This window comes from Phytophthora cinnamomi, assembly GCF_018691715.1.
Source record: "Phytophthora cinnamomi strain GKB4 chromosome Unknown Contig16, whole genome shotgun sequence".
Lineage (NCBI taxonomy): Eukaryota > Oomycota > Peronosporomycetes > Peronosporales > Peronosporaceae > Phytophthora > Phytophthora cinnamomi.
Genome location: NW_027150949.1, coordinates 1,158,654 through 1,181,459, shown reverse-complemented (window position 1 = coordinate 1,181,459; position 22,806 = coordinate 1,158,654). Strand labels below are relative to the sequence as shown.

General features: G+C 51.6%; 2 protein-coding genes across 2 annotated transcripts; both read right to left on the bottom strand.

Moving 5' to 3' along the window:
* Positions 1 to 3,663: 3,663 nt before the first annotated feature.
* Positions 3,664 to 7,012, bottom strand: IUM83_02484 (Gag/polymerase/env Polyprotein; the record flags this gene model as incomplete). The annotated part of the gene is made up of 2 exons (XM_067926409.1): positions 3,664 to 4,926; positions 5,411 to 7,012. The coding sequence occupies 2 exons, from the start codon at positions 7,010 to 7,012 to the stop codon at positions 3,664 to 3,666; spliced, it is 2,865 nt and encodes a 954-aa protein (XP_067796729.1).
* A 7,295-nt stretch (positions 7,013 to 14,307) lies between these two features.
* IUM83_02483 (Cyclic nucleotide-gated channel cone photoreceptor subunit alpha) lies at positions 14,308 to 15,459 on the bottom strand (the record flags this gene model as incomplete). The annotated part of the gene is made up of 1 exon (XM_067926408.1): positions 14,308 to 15,459. One exon carries the CDS (start codon positions 15,457 to 15,459, stop codon positions 14,308 to 14,310), a length of 1,152 nt encoding a protein of 383 aa, XP_067796658.1.
* Between the last annotated feature and the right edge of the window lie 7,347 nt (positions 15,460 to 22,806).

Here is a 22,806-nt window from a genome sequence, read left to right as displayed (position 1 = left end):
CGAGTATGCCACGATGTCACCGTATCCAACTGCTGTCAATGTTACGATAGCCCAATACACGGACCGCAAATAGGCAAACAATTCCTGGTACATTGACTCGGTGTTTTCTCGCGGAAACACCGTCCCAATGTGCGCGTAGCAATCAAATTTGACCCAGGAACAATTCTGAAACCGAGTTGCTTCACGTAGGCACTCCGAACGGGTAAAGTCCGACGTCATGACGGAACTGATAGGGACGCTTAAGTCATTGTGGGATAGAAACGTCATCTCAAACCAAATGCAACCAACGAAATGCAGCATTAGCGAGACACCCAGAACCAGAGACACAACAAGATGCAGTTTGGAGCTTAAGCCATAGAAGTCGCTTAGATCCTGGAGAAGACTTGGAATCCAGCGAATGCGCAATAATCTAAGCAGTCGAAAAAACGCTGAGTATCCTTCCATTGCCTCAACGGATACTGTGTCAAGGACAAGGCCAACAGGAATAGAGGCCAACAAATCCATGTAAAACCCTTTCTTTTTGTACACCGCGAAGATCAGGTTCGGCTGCATAACAATAAACATCACATCTGGATCCATATAAGCGAAGAACGCAGAGCGCAGTACAAGGTCGACAGCGAACAGTCCCTCAACCAAAAGCGTAAGGATGAAACGAAATCCAAGCTCAGGGTGCACCATGAAAATGTGGTTCTCGCTGCTCATAGAGATAAACACGCCAAAATACGGTACCTCAAATGCAACGTAGATAATAGCTAACAGACGAGCTGCGTTCCAGTACATGCTAAATGAGGAACCAGGCAGGCGCCAGCTTGCCCCCCGTCGTCGATCATGGGAAAGCACTTTTTCCGCCATCAGACTGTGCGAGCTTCCACCCATTGAATTTTTCCTACTCCCGTTCTCATGTGCCCCGCGTAGGCCCAGTAATTTCTTCATTTTGTGGAGTTGCATTGAATATTTTTCGAGAGTCTCTGCCATTCGTGAACGCACATCTACTTCGCTTCCGCAATAACATTCCGTGATGGCTTCGTCAAATTTTGCTTTGGCAAGTACGTAAAGCTCGCAGAATGTTTTAGCGACGGCTTTTTGATCATATTGCTCTGGAAACAGGAGGCATATATCTGCAAAGAAGTCGCCTTCTTGACATTCGTTTGGTCTCGAACCATCGAAAGCTGATATCACCACTTTGCCGCGGATTACAAAGAACATTTCTGCATTGGTTTTGGGCTCAATGATGTGGTCTTCTGGTGAGTATATTCGACGAGCAAGAGCGAGAGCAAGCATGTTAGTGAACTCAACGCTCTCCTTCGTCAGAAAACACACTTGTTTAATTCGGCTAGCCTTGAGTGTTGAAACCACTTTGGACTGCAAATGTTTGGGCATGAGTTGCAGCGCTTCTTCGCTGTCCAGACTGTGGTGGGTGCTCCATGCGTAGTTGTAGTAAGCCGTTACTTGATGCCTCACTGCTCTCGGTATGTTCTGCAGTCGCATGTATTCTCGTGCGTTATCCACGTGCTCGGAGTACGCCGCATATCGAGCATTTCGGAATCGAAACAGGAATAGAAAATTGGCCAGCAGCGACGATCCAAACAGTGCACCAACCAGCGTCACAAGCACTGCGTATACAGTCTCTGCATTTGACACAGGAGTCACATCGTCATACCCAAGCAAGACCAGTGTTCGCGAAGCCCAGTACAGCGTCCTGCTGTATTTCCTAGCCACCGATGCACCAAAAAGTCTGTCACGAACAACCCAGCTACTCTCCTCATTTTCATCGCAAGCCGCCAGATCGATGCCGCATTGGGCATGTGCGATCAGCATGTATCCACAGGCCACCCAGTGACAGAGTCCAGCACAAGCACCAATTGTACGAACCAGCGTATCAACGCCGGAAGAAGATAAGTGCTGGACCCAAGATCGGTCCGCGTAAATCTTGGCGATGCGAGCGACGTAGCGGCGAAGTCTGTAAAGTCGGCACAATTTAGTAATCCGCACCAGGTGTAGCGCATTGAAGTTCCCCGCTGCTGTAGGAATAAGCTCCACAGGTATGATCGCTATTACCTCCAAAACCAATTCGACACTGCGGGCAAATAAACGTTTACGCTGCGCAAGGAAGCTTTCAGCTATTCCGTCTGTCATGGATGAATGGGACCCGATCGTTGCAATAGTCCATTTGGTTTTTCCCCGGCGCTTGCGAAAGGATGAAGACCGGAAGAATACGTTCCTCGGACTAACTCTTTTCGGGTCGGTAATATGCTTTTTCGCCACCTCGGACCTAGTAGAGCTCCATATATTCTCGAACGTGTTCATCCATAGCCGGTAAAAACTTAGAAACTGGAATAATCCGATGAAGTCTGCGACACCGTCCGCGACTACAAACACCGAGAGTTCTTCCGTCCACCGCCGGACACTTTCTTCATCTCTTGAATGGTACGGGTTATAGTAAAAGGCGATTCGAAAAGGGACCGTGAGGAAAATGTACAGCACGACGTATAGGTTCACTACCACGTGGATGGTGTGCCTCGTGGTCCAGGACAATCGATAATAAATCTCGTAAAATGGCCGAACCAAGCGAAAACTCTCAAAGCGATGCAGCCGTCGCCCGCTTGGAACTCGTTTCAATGGAATAGGAATCGCTTCGAGTGACGGACCCCCGTTGGCGACGACGGCAATTGGCCCTTGTTGATCGGCTGTTGGTAGGATTTTGTTCCACGCCATGCCATCAGCGAGCTACAAACGCATCAACTGCCCCGCGTAGATTTCTCGACTCTCCAGTCCACGGGAGTTTGTTCGTGTCGTAAGCGTCAGTGTCTAAATACGTCCGTTATGTCTTGGGTGGGCCTCCTATAATTGGGCTTGCAAACATGGGAAGAAACTCCTTCAACGATGTACCTGAAATACACACACAAGCAGCTACTTAGCAGGCAATCTATTGGGCTTTGTGAAGTCGGTGTAGGCGTCCCAGGTTTTGCTACTCTGAGAATTCAATGGCCTCGGATGAATGATAATATTTCGAGTTTGTTGGAGCGAGAACTTCTCACTGGGGCATATGTCGGTTTTTGGTTTGGTGCTGGCCAGCTCTCACGACAAGCGTCCAGCGTAACATGGACTATTCGTAGAGAACCTATACAGATGCTGGTTTAATTGCTTCTCCGCCGAATTCGATCGCCTAATACGCTTGCTGTCTTGAGACTGAGAACCTACAGCACATGCAAATGGAATACACTCGCACGCGCTTCTGCATTCGAACCGTCAGGGCATACAATTCAACTGAATCATACGGAATACGTGGTAGAGCAAAGGCCAATTCGATTGTGAGGAAATTTGAGATCACTTGTCCTGTCGCGTTTACCCGGGGCTTGATTCCAAGCAGGAAAGTTTATTAATGAGCAGAAGTAGAGTAAAGAAAATCGAGCGCCTCCGCTAGAGCGCACTCCTACATGAAGACGAGTGGGAGCGTGCCAGCACCCACTCGTTGTGTAAACTGCGTGCCGCGGCCCACTAGTCTGCCGTGCCATAATCCTTGGCACGCGTCCTGCGCTCCGACGTGGTGCTGATTGGGCACCAGCGCGAACTCGTGCTGCGACGCAGCCTAAGCTTGAACTCTGACCGCCATCACGGCGACAGTGCCCTCCAAAGCTTGGATGCGGCTGCAGTATCGTGCTGCTAGTCAATTTGAGCGCTGAGTTCGTCATCTTCAGCCGCGTCGATGTACTCGCGCACCTTCGCGGGGACATCATGCAGCAACGTGATCAGCGGCTCCCATGAGTTCTCGATGGCTTGGAGACCGGCCCATGAGACGAAAAGCTCCCAGCGGTTCAGGTCATGGTTGTAGCGATGGTCGACCAACTTCTCGACTCCCAAGAGCATGCCCTGGCTGGAGACCAATTCCAACAGCTCTGCAGTCGTGTCCAGCTCGGCGTCGGCGTAGAATTTAAGACGAGAAGCGTGCACATCGTACTTTCGTCCAGTCACCAGGTGCTCTATCTCGAAGGAGTGGGCGAGAGCAGCAACCACTTTGAAGGGGCCGACCCAGTGACCCAACAGCTTGTTGTTCGGCAGACGTTGGTCGATTCTTGACCATAGCACAAAGTCACCGACGTCGAAGTTGACAGGAATGCCCTTGTGCGATGCCATGTCGCGGAGTCGCTGGCGTTCCTTTGCATCTGACACGTCCTGGTGAATAGCGTGCAGCGAAGAGCGAAGCTGGCCCACAAAGCCGCCAATATCGTCGAGGTCGACTACGCGTTCAGCGTGCTCGCTACCGGCGGGCACCACAATTACGTCCAATGCTGATGAAGCTGGCAGCCCCGTGAACACCTCCACAGGAGCATGACCGGCAAGAGATGGGACTGGAGTGTGGTTTAAGTTGGCTTGGATTGCAGGCAACAGATATGGCCACTCGTGCTGGTCCAGGCCATACTCCATGAGCAGCGCTCGGAGTACTTGAAGGACGTCCTTGTTCAGCCTTTCAATCGTCCCGTTCAACCATGGTGAGTATACTGGCGTGAAGTGCAGCTCCATCTTCAATCGCGCTGCGAGGTGCTTCACCATTTCGTTGCGAAAGTGTGTGCCCTGGTCGGACTTCAGAGTCTGTGGTAGCCCATACCGTGCGTACCAGAGTGTGAGTGATTCCGCCGCGACGTAGGCAGTTGGTGTAGCGCACGGAAACAATTCACAGAAGTGGGATATTCCATCTTTCACCACCAGCAGATACTTCGAGTCGCCGAAACCATCACCAAGGGACAGGAAGTCCCAATGCACCACTTCATTTCGCTGCGTCGGTGTCAGCAGCGGGCCATATGGGCGCGGAGTCTGACGAGGGCCCTTGAAGTGCTTGCAGAGTAGACACTGTCGGACGAACTTGGCCACTTTATCGTCCAGATTCACGGTGTAAAATCGTTCTTTCAACACCAAGGCCATTGCATCCTGGCCGCGATGGCCTTGTGAACCGCAATGAGCGACGACAAAAATTCGGGCGAGCAGGTCCTTTGCATTCGTGGGGCCCAGGGGCGGTTGTCCACGGTCACCACACCATCCTCCTCTTCCGAAGCGTGCTGCAACCGAGAGCGCTCACGAGAGGCAGCAAGTTGAGCAGCGTGCAGGTCAGCGCGCTTGGGAAAAATAAACTGCTCGTCAGCAAGTGGACGAAGCGGTGATAACTCTTCCACTGGGACGATGTGACGACTGCGTGTCTGGACAGCGGCCACAGCAACAATCTCGCGGGCATGCCAACGGGACACGATATCCGCCCACACATTCTTTTCGCCAGGAATGTGTTCGATAGTGTAGTGCAGACCACATAGACGCATCGCCCAGCGTTGCAAGCGGTCCCGGACGTGCTTTTTGAGCTCGACGCTCGGCGCAAAAATGTATGCCAAGTTGGCATGATCGCAGTAGAGGCGGAACCCACGAGGGCGAAGCAGGAGATATTCGAGATCTTGACAGGCTTTAACAATCGGATAAGCCTCTTTTCCACCACGGTCCAATTCAACTCTGAATGCTTGAACAGGCCACCCTTGCAGATAATCATCTCGTGGTGCTGTTCGTCAACAGGTAGGGAAGCATCCCAATCGCGAACCTGTGTGAGGATGATCGAGTAGCCGGTGGCCGAGGCATCTGTGAAGAGTAGCAACTGGGCATCAGGATCCGGAAAAGCCATCAGCGCGGAGTCCTTCACCAGTGATACAACAGTCTTGAACGCGACTTCTTCGGCCGGAGACCACGTCGTAGGGACGTTCAACGCATTGCGACTTCGCCGACCAATTCGGGTGCGCTCATCATTCAGCTTGTCTTGCAGCGGTGCAATTGTCCTCGCGTAGTCAGGTAGCGAGTCGTGCAGCCAGGTCGTAGCGCACACGAAGTATTGTAGGTCAGCGACTGTAGCGGGTAGCGGGAGCTCTGTGAGAGCGCTGACTCGGGACGGGTCGTGGCGAATACCTTCACTGGAAATAAGACGCCCGCACCAGAGGATCTCGAGCTCAAAAAGCGACGACTTTGTACGATTGAGCTTGAAGTTGGCCGCACTGACAATCTCGAAAAACGTCCGCAGCGTTTGCAGGAATTCGGCGATGGTAGGCGCAAATAGGATCACGTCGTCAACCCACACCAACGCCGAATGTGGGATCAGCGGTGCCAGTTTCGCTTGCACTTGGCTTTGAAAATGCAGCGCCGAGTCCATCGCTCCTTGCGGTACTCTAGTAGGTGTATACACGCCATCCGGCGTGACGAACGAGAAAATCTCCCTACTGTCTTCATGAAGAGGTAGCTGCCAGAAACCTTGGGTGAAGTCAAATCGGGCGAAGATCTTCTTGCCCTGGAAAGCATCGGCTTGGATGGCAGCTGACGGCATGGTGCCGGCGATAGGGACCGTCACACTGTTAACAGGTCGATAGTCGATCGTCAGCCGAAATTTATCCTGGGTTCCTGGCTTGCGGACGGGAACCACGGCACATGCCCAGCGTGCCGAGTTATTCTGTTCGATGAGACCACCATCAACCAATGCCTTTACATAGTCGCGGATAAAAGCAGCCTGCAGCGGCGCGTACTTGCGTGGCGCACTCCGGTGAGGGACCGCATCGGGTCGCAGCGTGACACGAAGTGGTTCGACGTCTGCTGGTAGGTCTGCGCCGACTGCGTCGCGCCAAATATAGGGGAATTCATCAAGCAGTGCGCGAACGGCACCGACGTGCTCTTCCGGTAGCCCGTTCCCAACTGCGCAGTCCAGCAGTTCGTCGAGAGAGTTGATTGGCTGTGGGGCAAAAGGAAGTTCGTCGCCCACAGAAAACTCGTCGTTCTCACTACCGAGCAGTGCAGGTTCGGCTAATTGAGCCAACTGCTCCTCGACGTCAATACCGAGCCCCTTCAGCACGTCGCGCCCGAGCAGCAGCTCGTCGCCGTCACCTCTCAGAACGAGGCATGGCACCGATCGAAGCGACACCTGGCCGGCCATCGTCATCAGCTCCAGGTCCAGTTGCAATTCTTGGTCACACCTCAGCCTGCGTCCGTCCGCCATTTCGGCTTCCACGGGCGTACTTAGTAGGATAGGTGAGAGGGTGGGCTGAACCGCACGAAGTGAAGTCACGACGCCTTCTGGGATGATGCTTCTGTCCGCACCGGTATCAGGGACGTACGGGACCGTGAGAAGACCGTTGATGCAGACAGACATAGCACTTCTCTTGTAACGCGCTGCCTTGGATCTCGAGGCGCTGGCGCGGTGCTCCTTGTCTTCGCGGAACTTCTTCAGCGCTTCGGTCCGCTGCGCTTCCGTAGCCTTTGGGCAGTCGTTGAGCCAATGCGCCCCCCTTGCACACTAGGCAACCATCACGAGGGGGGAGCCCGTGGAGGCGGTGTGGCCGGCGCAGCGGTCCCTGGAGCTCGTGGTGCCGGAGTTGTAGGGCGAGGCGCTGGCTTGGAGCTCGTGGTCCGAGGCGGCTTGCGGTCGGCCTTGAACGCTTTGGCATCAATTTTTCCAGCATGGTCCTGCGACATTCGATGAAAGCGCTGCTGGACTTTCGCATGTTCCAGTATCAAATCAAAGAGGGCAACATCATCTGACTTACAGTCACGCCTCTCTAACTCAATAAGTCGATCGATCTGGGCCTTGAGGATAGAAGGTTGCAGGTTTTCGACCAGAATGCGGCAGCGAGCCTTCATCCTGTTCTTGTAGTTGGTACCTTCCTTGTCATCCGCTCCCATCAGCCCTTGTAGACCGTTGTCCTCCACGATCCCATTGAAGTCCTCGTAGTAGCGGAAAATCCGCGCGTCACAGTCATCGATCGTCAGGTCCATCCTTAAGTTCGCACGGAACAGGGACGAGACATCAGGTACGAACTCATTCTTGAGTGTACGACAGCGTGCCTCGACGACTCCCATGATGTCGGCATCGGTGACGGAGGCAACAGGCTTCTTGAGCACATACGTGGCCAGGTTCTTCAGCGTCTGGCGTCTCACAGAGCCCTTCACAGTGGCTACAACGTTCTCATACGTCTCACCGGTAGTAGTGCAGCGGTGACGCATCTTCTCAACATAGCGTTCCCACTCACGGTGCCACTCAACCAGAGCGGCATGCTCCCAGCTGGTCAGCTCGGGTGCCTTGATGACCTCGAAGATAGGCTGGGGGATTGACATCTCCACATCGCCATCGGGATCCACCGTGTAGCGAGTCCCCGACATAGTTGACGTTGAAGTTGTCAGAGCCGAACTTAACGCGAGCCGCACTTAAGTCCGATGCGAACTTCCGATTCGCACTTAGTCGACGAAGGTCGGTAGTGTCCTCGACCCTACGACGACAGGCAGGAGTCCCTTCGGTTGACACGCGCACCGAAGAAGAACAGCAGTCCGGACAGTCGGCGACGTCCGGGATCAACAAACTCGCGCTTCGAAGAGCGCAAAGCTAGCTTTGTCGCGTTTACCCGGGGCTTGATTCCAAGCAGGAAAGTTTATTAATGAGCAGAAGTAGAGTAAAGAAAATCGAGCGCCTCCGCTAGAGCGCACTCCTACATGAAGACGAGTGGGAGCGTGCCAGCACCCACTCGTTGTGTAAACTGCGTGCCGCGGCCCACTAGTCTGCCGTGCCATAATCCTTGGCACGCGTCCTGCGCTCCGACGTGGTGCTGATTGGGCACCAGCGCGAACTCGTGCTGCGACGCAGCCTAAGCTTGAACTCTGACCGCCATCACGGCGACATGTCCCTAGAGTGATCAATGGCTACGCCGGCAAACCGTTGACACGGTAGTTTGGGTGATGCTTATTGTAGAACCGCGCATACGCGAGCCAGGTATCAAAGTTCGGGTGACTCCGGATGTCGGCCGCATGGTGCAGCCCTAGCTGAGTTTTCAAGGCCTCCGGTGATTTCTTTGTCAACAGCCAAAATCAGTTCTGCAGATACTGAGAGATACTGTCGATCTTGTTGAGCAAAGTTGGTTGTTGGAGCCCGGTCGTCACTACGTTGCCAACATGATCCAGGAGAAGTCCTGGTGTCACGATGTCTGCTAGCACCCGCCCCTGTCGCTCCTCTAGTTCGCTATCATTTTCGCCGGCGGGCTTATCGGTTCGGAGAAATCGCTTGGCTGCGATGGAGGTCTGAGCGGACGGCAGAACAGCCTGGTCGTTGACCGCCGTGGGCCGATTGACGTCAATGAGCGCCAGGACCGCACCTGCTTGCGCGAGGAGAGCGATTGCCGCCAGCAGCAAGCGTTGTTCAAACCCATGCGTATGCTTTGGCTTGGAAGGAGGAGGGGTCACTTGCCTCTTGGAGATCAAATCGAAGAGTGAGAGATTGTAGTGCCGAGTGTAGTTTTCACCGTGATTCATACCTGACGGTGACTCTGTGACCCTAGACCAAATTCTTATAGTACGTGCAGAGGTTGGCCAACGTCATGCCACGAAGACAACGGTAGTGGTGGTGATCAAGTGATATTATAGATCAAAATGAGCCCAAACACAAGGCATGCTGGCAACAACTTCTTTCGAGCGCACATAAACTCGTTCGACGGCCTCCATGCACGCACATGAACGGAAGATACGGACATGTCGGTCTAAACACCGCGCCATATGAATTTTTACAAGCAACATCAATGGATTGTAAGAGCCCAACAAGGATGTTGCCCATACAGATTTCGAATCTTCCATGCAATAGGTTCCATGATGCGTTCTCCCTGGCTATATGATAGTCTTCAGCAATCTCCCAGTCATCTAGCGTCTAAACACACGTGGTTTGATCTTGACGCGTCAGGTAAGCGTCCCTCAACTTACAGGAAGTCAAGTGCTTATTGATAACTGGAACGAACCTAAGTCACGGGAATTACGTCCGATCACTGCGAAACGTAGTAGGACATGCTATGAAATTGCTGTTTGTCGTTCGAGCGCTTTCTTGTGTGTTCAATTTGTTATACTTGTGATTGATGTGTTTCCCAATCGGGGCCTGCCACGATAATATCATGGGCCATGATATTATCATGGGGAAATTCTAAATTACTTCCGTAATTTTGAACTAATTCCAGAATACGTCCACTAGACGTATTTAACGGGAGAGCACACTAATAAGTAGCGTTAAATTACTGTCTGCCGTGACAATAAGGTAGCCCCATGGAACACTTAGACCAGAGGGAAACTCAGAGCACAGTCGAATGTATACCACTGCGATTGTATCGATGTGCTGGTCCGTCACATTGCTGCGAGTACATATAGCAGTGATACCATTGTGTGGTATTGTAGACATGGTACATTTTGCATACATACTACAAAAGGTGTACGTACACCAAAGGAGAGAGAACCTCTGTGAGATGGAGTAGTAGGGCACTGAGCAAGCACCCTGCAACATCGCACTCTCCTCTCCTACCATGAATACGTCTTCACCGTTGTCGCTGTCAAAAGCGCCAATGAACCGTTGGCGAGCGCTTTGTCAGCTTCCTATTGTGTAATTCTAGAACGGTACCTTGATCTCACGAAGGCTGCGAGCCATCTTACCGAAGGGATTGTAGAAGTAATATAGCGGTGTGCATTCGATCTGTGTGCTTGTTATACGAGTTTTTTTTTTTTCACAAGGTACGTTTGGTGCACGCAGTCTTCTATAATGGTGCTTACGGTTCTCTACGGATGCGTTTTCGAATTAGATCAAACTTACAGACGTAGTTTGGAATATCCCTTATTATCATACCGAACAAAACTTTTAACCCCTTCAGTACCACAATTTTGATCGTTTTTATCCTGTAGCCTACAGGTTTGTATAGTACTTGGTCCTAGTATTTGCGGAGTTTTGAAGCGGTCAAAGGGAATCCCGCCTGATCCCACTGATATAGCGTATCCTACAGGATATCGACAACGCAACATGTACCAATATCCTGTAGATGAGCTGTTACGATCAAAATGTTGGTGTTGAAGGTGATGAGCTGACCGAGAACAAGCCAATTTTACCCCTAACACGCAATCAATCCGCGCAGTCTTTGTGCGCTGCAAACATTCGGTGGTGGAATTATACTACTGTATTACTAGCATTCATTGTGGCCCCGCTTCCTCACTATCCTCGCTATTCGAATTTGCAGCGGTGTCTTCATTCTGCGGAGCTCTGCGGCAATACCGGACTCCTTCCGGAGTGTCCGAGCCGTTTCGCCACATTTCGTGCCAGATTTGGCTGCAAGTGGCTGTGTTCACGGGGCCAGTCGGGTCGTGCTGGCGGGAGCGCTGACAGAGGTAGATGATGCCGCTACCATGTGCATTTGAGCACTTCCGGCAAAGATACGTCGTCTCCCATGCAGGCTTGTGCACGGCACGTCGTAAGATGGAACACACCTTACATGCATACTGACGCCTTTTCCGCTGTATCTTGTCTCCAACACGAACAAGTCGAAAGTTTCCAACCTGCTCAAGCACGTGTCGTGACGGTACCGCAGAACGAGGGCGTGCGTGTGCTCGTGGTGGACTACCAAATAATGATTCTATCGAAAGATCGCCCTCGAAGTCGCTCGGGCCGACAGCCAGCAGCGTGGTCTGCATCTCTTCCATAAAGTCACAATGCGTTGGCGTCGGTTTGTCAGGGTACTTACGTGCAAACAGCTGCCTGTATATGATGTAAATGTTCACCAGCGCCATGTCGACCAACCCGAAAAAGATGGTGTGGTAATACTTCTTGAAGCGCATAGCCCTTTGAATTGAAAAGCGCTGAAGGCGTTTTTGATCATGCATATCAGCGCCCCCCATGCCCTCATTGTAGTCTCGAACCAGTTGGGGGGGGGGCGGAATTTGCTCAACACGCGCGCCATCGCGCCGCCCCACTGTTGTAAGGGCGGTTGAGCATCCTGTTGCGAGGAAGTAGACTGGTTTATTATCCATCCACGTGACCGCAACCATATTCGAAAATACGCGCGACTGTGCAATCCGATAAGATCCCCTGTGGCCTCTGGACTCTTTCTTTTTGTAGACAATACCCGCGCAGAAGCCCAGGCGATCCGTTCGAATGGTCCCAACATGGAAGAGCCCACGGTCAAGAAGCATCGAGGAGAGGAGAACACTTGTGTAAAAGCGGTCTGTAATGATAAGTCGATTCCGTTGCCCCTGTAGAACGATGTCTATATTGCGTACTACTGCGTTCTCTGACTGCAACAAGTCTCGCCGATCACTTTGTTCGCGGCCTTGATAAATTTCCGCTCGATAGCAGTAACCCGTTGCTGAGTCGCACGTCAAATAGCACTTTGTCCCCCACGGGTGGGGTTTCGCCTTTAGGTACTGCCGCATAGGGTTGAACCGACTTCTCATCGGAATCATGCCCTCATCAAAGGCAATCCGAGGCCCTACGGTCATTCCCCTGCTAAAGCTGTCGTTGATAGCATCCTCAACTGGCTTGATCTTCCAGGTTTTCACTCGGCGCGCGTCAGGATCATCATTGCTGCTGAAGTGCAAATAGCGAACGATCTCTTCAAATCGATGCCGTGCCATATACTTGCCGAACGTGCCTTTGGGTACTGCACCGTGGGCATTGGCTGCCCAATGTCGTGACAACTTCCCACGATGCGGACACAATGCCCGCCCACACAGCAACCCAATGAAGTTCACTAGCTCGTAGGGCTGGATCTCCTTGAACTTTGCCATCTCTCGGCGTCGTTGGGCGGGGCTCTTCGGTTTGAATGCATTATTGCGGGCGCGCATACGCCGATTCCACTCTGCTAGTTGTTCAGGAGAGAAATTGCGTTGCCATCGCTGATATTCATTTGACGCATCCGCGATGGTCCCCCACAGGTCTTTCGGGAGCATCAAAAAGAATAACCCTTCGAGATTCAGACCAACTGCTTCGGCGATATCAGTGGGGACAGTATGGTGTTGATCCAGCTGAGCTGCAGGAAGCTGGAGACCACGACCTGTAGCAGACAGCATAAGAGAATTAATTTTTCGAACATATCCTGTACCATATATACAATGCTCACTCGTGTCTTCCATGCGAAGGTCCCAACCCTTGAGCGTATGGAGACGTAAGTCAGATTTCGACAAGTCTTCAGTGCTTGCGGAAACGTACAATAGATGCAGTAGATCCGCTTCATCGTTGCTTGGCTCTTCACTGATGGGTTCCAGTGTGGAGGGCGTGGCTTCACTCTCGTAGCTGCTTTCGCTCTCACTCACATCGGGATGATACAGACTTTCATCATCGCTAACGTCATCATCAACACAGAAGTCATCTTCATCACCTGACTCAAAAAAAACCACCGCAACTGGATGCAACGACGGCAGGTGCGTCAGTCGGAGGTGGCAGGGAGCGTCGTACAGGGGTCGACATGGCGAGTACTCGTCGAACTGGAGGCGTGCTTGCTGTCGACGATGACGTCGACGCTGATGAATGCGCGACCGGCAGTGTCGAAGTTGTTGGCGCAGTTGGCGACCCCGAAGCCGACGCGGAGTCTGCCCACCGGTGCCATCGGGTCGAAGCTGGTCGACCTGGGGTACGCGCTGGATGGTCCAGGCAACAGTGAATCCGGGAGGTGTGATGAATGAGCCAACACCGATCGCTGCTGCGATGGTATAATCGGGAGAGCAGCCTCCTTCGCTCGCTTTGCTGGTGGTTCTAGAGCCTCTGTGGACACCAATTATCAATTAGAGTACTCAACAAGATGTTTAGTCCATCAGTATGGGGTTCCTTGCCTTGCTCGGGTACAAAGCGCAGCAGTTCATCTTCACCCCAAAACACGTCCACGCGGCGCTTTGCATTGGCCTTGTTGGCCCACCTCTTCGGCGTGTAGTACTTGGTAATTGTCGATATACCGCGCGGTGGCTGGTGGCGCCATCCGCGCGCACGAAGATTTCTCCACATTGCGGAGAAAGACAGCTCGACTATGGTTTCTTGAGATCTGGGTTCCAGGCGGCGCGTTTCTGAATGAGACGTGAGGGAAGCGCGCAAAAGGAGTGCCGGAGACACGCAGCAGGGAGGGTTTTTCCCACTATGATACTACTGTTGGAATTATTAGCTCGAGGTTAGCAGCAACACCATGAAACTTAATCTCAGTCGGGTCGCTTGGTATTTGTATACGATTACTTGAATTAACTATACGTGTGTTTTTATCCTGTAGAATACAGGATATCAAAACTTTTATCCTGTAGGATACAGCACGTGGTGCTGAAGGGGTTAATCGGAGTGTTTAGAAATAGAGGCCAGTTTTAGAAATAGTTTTTAGAAATATGGAGTGCGCCACACACCCTCTGAAAGATGAAATCCACGAAATGGTATTCATATCCTACTTGGAAGGACAATCTAAATTGCAACCTATAATTCTAGACGGTGACTAACTTTAGATGTCTAGACATTTAGGATTTATGACATTGAAGCTAGTCGTAGTCATCATCGTCGTCGTCTTGCTGCTCCTGAGCGATCTCCCTGCTGAGCCGCTTGCGTGAGCCAGCTCGAACTTTGAGAATCAACTGTTTCGCCTCTTCCGGATGCATGGTGTGCAACTGGGCCATCATCTCCATCGTCGACTTGTACACGAAAGTGTGTGGCACCTCGTTCTCGATGTTCACGGTCGTGTCAGCATCGACATTTTGCACATTCACCCTACACGCAAGGATGGGAGCCGCCCCGATGATGGTAGTCGCCGTGTGTTTCCGTTTCCCGGCGTAGTTGTTGGCTCGCAGCACTGAGTGGTTTTGGGGGGCGGGGGTCGTCCACGACTGTTTGTTGCGGCGACGGTAGCCCGGGAAGTCCTGCAACAATCGTTCGTACGGCTCGTGGTCGAGTCGGTATAGTTCTGCTACACTAATGGCGATGCACGTCTCCAGCCGCGAAATTCCGTAAAGAAGAGCGAACTCACCGAAAAACTCGCCGCGCTCACGCATCGACTCGCCGGAATCGAGTCGGACCAAAATTCGCCCCTGCGCGATAAAATACATGCTGCGGTCCATGTCCCCTTTCGTGACAACCTCCTCCCCTTCAGAGCACACGACATACTCCAAGCACACAAGTAGTCCGCGTAAGAAATTTTCATCTAGTGCGCGGAACACGCGAACTTGGGCGGCGAAATCGCGCTGGGTGGCGAACACGACGTCTTCGTAGAGCGCCTTCGAGACGTCCGCAACCGACGCGAATTCCGGTTTCCCCTGGTGACGCCGCCACATCCTAGCGTAGTAAGCTTTTACCTGCCGCTTTAATCCTTTTGGCACGTCGTTTTCGCTCAAAAAGTGCTGCAGCTCCGCGAGATTTTGTTCGAACGCTGCTTCTTGTCGAGCTTGTGCGTCGATTCGTTCGCCCTGGGCACCGATCAATGAGCCGTAGATGTAAATGCTCCAGAAGGTGATTGCAATTTCGGCCAGAAGCTCCAATGGGTTCATTGAGATGATGTCGCCGTAGAAGAGAGTTGAGATGCACTCCAACGAGAAGAGCAGAGACCGGAGATATTGGCGCCCGAGAGAGATAGTATCTAGTGGGAGGCCTGACGCTATCTCTGTAAGCGTTCGACGTGACTCGCTCATGTCGACCGCCATGATCGCTCCCGTTCGGAACGCTAACATCCCTGGTGTCGATAGCCACGACTCCGCGTAGTACCATAACGCAACCTCGCTCGTCAGGAACCAAATGCATGCTAGGATATGCCCAATTGCCACGTATGCACCCACCGAACGGAGGAAATAAAGTATTACTTCGCTCACAGGCAGCTTCAGATCGTGGATCGCAAATTGGAATAATTCTTCCGAGAGAGGTTGAATTCGTCGAACAAGCAGCATACGATTCATTCGCAAAACCCATCGCGTTGTCCACCAAGAAGCACTAGCATCCTCCGAGCTTAGATGCAACACAGTACGTGGTAATCGTACACTGGTGATAATCAGCAGTAGCTCCAGCGGGAGCATTGCAACGAGATCAAAACGTAAATCCGCTGTGAAGATGGCGAGTACGCGTCGAATAGTCTCCGTTGACCTGTCCGCCGGATCAATCGAAAGAACTTTATGCTTGGGTAAGGCATGCAACACTTTGTAGAGAAGATCGACGAGGCAGAGCATATCCAGAAAAATCTCAAGACCTGACCAACTGTGCAGCACGGCGTCAGACATCACCGACACTTCGTGCGAGAAGCACATCTTGAAAGGCGTGACGACCAAGTGGTACACGGACACGAGAAGGATGATAAGGTCCCATGCCTTCCCCATCTGCTTCACGCGCCTAATGAATTGTTTCGACTGGAGGTCGCTGATAGCGGCGCGGAGCACTTGTTGGTTCGGGATTTGTAGACGAGCTGTGTCCACGACCTCAGAGCGCGCGTTCACCGGATGATGGTGACTAGCGAGTCTCATGTCTTCACTTAATGGGGATACTTGAGTTGCCCTCTGGCCGGGGTTGTCTCCTGACACTCGGGGCGTAAGAAAGTGTTTTAGTGCTGGTATAGTGATCTGCTGCAAGTTTCTCTTCCAGCGTCGATAACGATTATACCAGTGCAACTGCGATGCATATTGCGGTCGTTGGCAGCGCTGTAAGATTTCAAAGTCGATGCCTGATCCACCTTTGCGTTCGTCGTTGGCTATTCGATAGTAGCCTTTGTAATGTTCTCTGTCTCTGAAGAAAGCGTCACCGAAAAGTGTAAGCGAGCGACTTCGAATCAGCACAGACCGCCTGCCGTTGCCTTTCACTGGGGCTTCTTTCGACGAAGCTACTAAAACCTGATGGTCGTGCACTTGAGGCAAGATAACAGGAAAACTGCGTCTGCGAACAGGGGCAAGTTTTGTGCTGGGTCTCGGTGTCGCAATCTCGGCTTCAGCAATTGCAGTGGCTTCAGGCCCAATCGTTTTCCGTCTGCTCACAGACGAAACCATTTGCATGATCGCTGCACTCCATTTCCGCCTGGCTCGCTCATCAAACCGAAAAGGGCGCAGTTGCTTGGGTGTTTTGATTTTCACTGGGATCCTAATTTGTGGGGTTTGCTCCACGCCCGCCTCCGAAGGAATCAAATCGCTGAGCAGCGTACTAACCACGTGCTGCAAAGCAGCCAGAAGCCGGAAACGCGCCCAACTCTCCGTCTCCAGTTCGTGAATATTCTCCGCGCCTAGACTGTTGTTTATGTATTCGTTGATGGGGTTGAGATCCACCATAAATTGGCGTTGACGTAAGTCGTCGGTCTTACTCGCGCGATTGTTGACAGGGGTGTCATAAACACTTCCGCTAAAACAATAGCAGAACGGGTGTCTGCTGTATTTTAGACTGTCGGGGTAGTGTGGAGTTTTCTGTGTTGAGTCACGCCTTGTTGACGATTCTCGCTCTGATAAGCTATCAGCGCACGCAGTACTTTTCGACAGAAGATATTCGGCCTTTCTCTCGAGTAGCTGTATTGTTGGAGAGACGAACATCCGGCAGATTTCGACTTTTGACATTTTGCGTGGTGGTGTTGGAGCCCAAAGCAAAACGTGACCGTCACTGCTTGGTCTTCGATCTGGTGGTACGGCGGACTCTTTGTCTTTGGCGAAAAATCTGGATGGCTTTCTGGGGGACGGATTCACTGTCGATTTAATGCTTGGTCGACGCATGTCTACGGTCTTGGCTCTACTGGCAGTGCGCAGACACCCTCGTTGATATCGTTGCAGACGCGAGTTAACCCAACCAAGAATTGCAAACTGAGCGTGTTTCTGGACATTGAGATCAGATACATCATCGCTCGGCATCCAGAGCTCTTGCCAGTCTTGCTTAGTGATATGTAGCACTTCACACGATGTGGTAGCACGCACCGTTGCAAGCCGTCGTTGATTCGGGAGGAAGAAGGCAATTTCCCCGAAAAAGGCCCCTTCCATCAGCACAGCTACACTAGCAACGGATTTTGTCCAATATGCAGCTGCCAAACCTTTGCGTAAAGTGCAGAGCCGACTTCCGAACGTACCCTCGACGAGGATATTATCTCCCGGAATGAAAAGCTCCGACTGAAGTCTTAACGCTAGATTGTTGATCTGGGTTGCCGTCAGAAAACTGCTAATGGGAAGCTTCTCGATCGAGTAGCCATATATCTCCAGCATGAACTTGAGCCGCAGATTCGCCGACAAGTCCTGCATCGTTTTGCAGACGTTGGTGCCTTTCGTCTGATCGAACTCGACTCGGAAGAAATACGTAACTCGCTCACGCAGCCTCGACGACAACTCGTGCTCATTTGCGAAACTTTCGAAGCTTGCAATGCGGTTCTTGTACTGCTTCATCTCCTTCCCAAGTTCGAGAATGAGCTCTGAAATCTCACCGACGATATGCCCAATGACGAAAGTACAGCACAAGCACGTAAAACCTGTCCAAAGTGTGCCAGCCATTCCTCGTGGGACGATTTCACGGGAACCCACCAGCAGCAGGGTCGTTATAGCCCAGTAAAAGGTTTTCGCGTAGAGTATCGGTACTGAGTGGTTATTGTGTAGCACCGGATCATGGGCCATCCAGCACCTGTCGATATGCTCACACTCGCGCTCCGAAATCAAAAAGAAAATACAACCCGCATAATGAGCCACTAGCAAGAGTACAATCAACAACTTGATGGGACTCAAGTACGCCGACACGTTGCGGGACGCATAGTGCTGCTGAATTTGAACGATAACATCGTCCAGATACGACCACAGTTTGACACATCGAACGAGCCTAGGCAGGCGACACAAACTGGCCACCAAGGAACCGCTTGCAAATGGGGTGTAGATTGGCAACGACGCGACCAGGTCCCACTTGAATGTCGAGCTACGTAAATATTGTTTGTTTAACCACTTTCGTTTGATGAGATTTTTCACAGTCACTTCAGAATTGTCAAAATAAAACAAACGCAAGTAGATGTCGATAACAAAGAATACATCACAGCACAGATCAGCCATCCACACAGCAGCACTCGAAAAGTGAAGGTGCGAGTAAAAACAAATGCGGAAAATCACGAATACAGCGTTGTACACGTTCCAGCAAGTAACGGACGCGTTCCACATCGTTGTAAAGGTGCCGGACATTGTGTACAATCCCTTACTGTCATCTTCGTCTCCGCTCGTAACAAAGGCATTATCTCTTTGGTAGAAAAGACTAGGAGATTGAAGCAAGTGCGGTTGCAACTTAATCCTTGTGAGGTTAGCCATAACGCTCTTCATGACTGCCCTCTCTTCGGCCCAATGCGTCTGCGCCTCTTCTCTCATGTCTCGAAGATCATCTGCAAACTTCCGCTGTACACAGTCAAACTGTTCTCGAGACATCACAGACGCGTGGACGTGGGATGCTGCAATAATGGTTGCAGCGTGTGATCGTTTGAGCAAAAATTCGTTTACACCATAGCAATCGCCAGCATGAAGCGCACGAATGGGTACTTTTCGTGAGCGGTAAAAGAGATTTGCCCGGCTGCCTCGCAAAAATACAAAGAACTCGCGGCAAATATCGCCCTCCAAACAAATCGTCTCACCATTTTGATAGTTTCTGTGCCTGAACTTGCCAGTGACTTCCCTTATAAATTCAATGCTTGCTGAGTCGAACAGGGGAATTTTCTTCACTGCCTTTGAATGCAGCAGCGAAGAAATCTGGTAGCACAGTTGGTCGGGCAAGTGCGAAAGTAACTGCGATTCGTAAGCTTGTTTGTGACCGACAAACTGTTGATGGTAAAACCGTCGAACTTCCGCACTAAGCCGCTTCGATATATTCACCCGCTCCATGATACTGTTCACTAGATTGAGCTTCTCCATATGATGGTGGTGAGTCGCGGTCAAGTTCGAAATGGTACTCGACATTGCACCCATGACGCCAAAATTGATGATTCCTCCGAGGAATACCCAAAATGCAGCGAAGTAACTCTCAGCTGTCGAGTATGCTACGATATCGCCATAGCCCACAGCGGTCAGGGTCACCATAGCCCAATAAACAGAGCGCAAGTAGGCGAACGGGGCTTGATACGGCGAGTTTGAGTTTTCTTGCGGAAATTCTAAGCCAAGATGAGCGTAGCAGTCAACTTTGACCCACGAGCAGTTCTGGTACAGCGTTGCTTGGCGAAGACACTCGGAGCGAGTTAGCTCTGCAATGAAAATGGCACTATTCCCGTGATCCGATGTACTGTCGGGTGGAAAGAGAGCCATTTCGAACCACACACATCCGACAATATGCAACATGAGCGCCACACCCAAAACTAAAGAAGCGACGATGCGAAACTTAGAACTCGTGCCGTACAAATCGCCAAGTTCCTGGAGAAGCTCCGGTAATTGTCGTAGTCTAAGCAAGCGCAGTAGACGGAAAATCGAAGAATGGACTTGCAAGGAACGGGTTGTGAGAGAATCCAAAATGTCGCCGACGGGAAGCCAAGCTAGTAGATCGAGAAAAAATCCATTGGACTTGTAGGCTGCGAAGATCAGATCCGACCGAACGATAGACAACATGATCGTCTGATCCATGAACGCGAAGAACCGAGTGCGAAGGATGAGATCAAACGTAAAGAATATTTCCACGAGCATCGTCAGCGCGTACCGTACATCCATACCAGAGTCCACAACGAACATGTGCCGTCCTTCAGTCATTGAGATAAACACAGCAAAGTAAGGTACTTCGAACGCAATGTAGACGATCGCTACTAAACGAACTGTGTCCCAATATAAGCGAAACGATGACCCCGGAAGCTGCCAATGTATGCGCTGCTTCCATTGTGCTCCGACGGACCTGTGGGCGTGAGGGTTGTGCCCTCCTGAACTTCTTCCCAGGGAGGTCATACTCTTTCCAAGGGAACTCCTTCCCTGAGAATTCTTGCTCTTACCCGCAGAGTGTCTGCCGGCAGAAAATCTGCCTAGAGAGCTTCTTCCGCTTAGATTCTCGTATCCGTCTTGTAATCCCAGGAGTTTTTTTGTTTTACGAAGTTGCAACTGGTATTTTTCGAGCGACTCCGCCATGTGTACTCGAGTTGCATGTTCCGCTCCTTGGTGATACTCGGAGAGGGCTTCGTCGAATTTTGCCTTCGTCAGCACATACAGTTCACAAAAGGTCTTGGCAAAAGCTCTTTGCAGGTACACTTCAGGATAGAGGAGACACATTTCGGCAAAGAAATCCCCCGTCTTGCACTCATTGGGCTTCCCGCCGTGTAGACTAGCTAAGACTACTTGGCCTCGAATGACAAAAAACATTTGAGCATTAACCTTGGGCTCGATAATCTGGTCCCCAGGCGAATAAACTCGTCGAACTAGGGCTAAAGCCAGCTCGTTGATGAACTCCACGCTCTCCTTCATTAGGAAACAAACCTGAGCGATGCGGTTCGCTCGCAGAGTAGCGATAACCTTGGACTGAAGGTGTTGCGGTAAAAGATGGAGCGCTTCCTCGCTGTCCAGACTGCGATGTGTACTCCACGCGTAATTAAAATATGCGGTGACCTGGTGTCTTACCGACCGCGGGATATTCTGCAACCTCATGTACTCGCGCGCGTTATCAACGTGTGCGGCGTACGCTGCGTACCGAGCATTTCGGAATCTAAAGAGGAAGAGGAAGTTAGCCAGCATTGACGTTCCAAACAATGCGCCCATGATGGTAACGATGACAACGTAGAGCGTCTCAGCATTTGAGACCGGGGTCACGTCGTCGTATCCCAGCAAAACCAGTGTTCTGGACGCCCAATACAACGTACGCGCATACTTCCGGCCTACAGATGCGCCGCGAAGACGGTCACGCACTACCCAGCTTGTTTCGACTTCTTCTTGGCAATCTACCAGGTCGGTGCCGCATTGCGCGTGGGCGATCAGCATATATCCGCAAGCCACCCAATGGCACAGCCCAGCACACAAACCCACAGTACGCACAAGGCTATCAACCCCCGAAGAAGATAGCCGCTGAACCAGGCCACGGTCTGAGTAGATTTTTGCGAGGCGGGCAAGACAGCTTCGTAATCGGTACAATCGGCACAATTTGGTGAGTCGAACAAGGTGAAGCGTGTTGAATCTTCCTACAGCCACGATGATCAGCTCAACCGGCACTAGCGCGATAATCTCCAGTACCAGCTCCACATTGCGCGCGAATATACTTTGATTCTGAGAGCTGCCGTGGCTGCCCTTGTCGCCTGGCATGGATGACAATGACTTGATGGACGAAATAGTCCAATTCACCCTCCCCAGTTGAAGTTTGTTGGCAGATGAGACGCGTCGCATTACCGCTACCGGGTTCGCGGCGGGGACATGATCGGTGTCGCTCGTTCTGGTTCTGTCTTTCACGGAGCGTATACTGGCGAGCGTCGATAGCTCGTAAAATACCGTCTTCCACACGTCGTAAAACCTTGAAAACTGGATTAGGCCGATGATATCGGCAATGCCGTCGAGCGCCACGAAAATGGCAAGTTCACTAGTCCAAGCTTGTATTTCATGGCTTCGGCGGGTGTCATAGTAGAACGCGACTCGGAAAGGTACCGTGAAGAAAATATAAAGCACCATGTACAGCTGCACGCCGATGCTGATGGTTTTCCTCGTGATCCACGGTAGGCGTTTGTAAGACCTCACTATTGGTTGGATGACGTCGTAATACACGCGCTGACAGACTTGGAACAGGACTTTATCAGGCCTCCGTCGATATTTGAACGGGATCACGTCTGGAGAAGGGCCCCCGTTGTCAATGCCGATAGCTACCGGCGGTCCGCCTCCATCCACCAAAACGCTTTTCGGACCATGTATCACTGTGTTTGGGTGGATTTTGCTTCGAGCCATCACCACGAAGGTTCTGTGAGCATTAAAGCTGCCGCTTGCTTCCTCCCGTGCTGACACCACTAGCGCTTTTAATCGATGCGGAGAGTACGCGCCTTCCTCTCCCAAGAACTGGTTCAGCCGTTTGTAGGAGACAATAATTAGTTATGGCGAAGTGGGGAGTTTCGACTCCAAATCGAGCGGTGTGGTCTT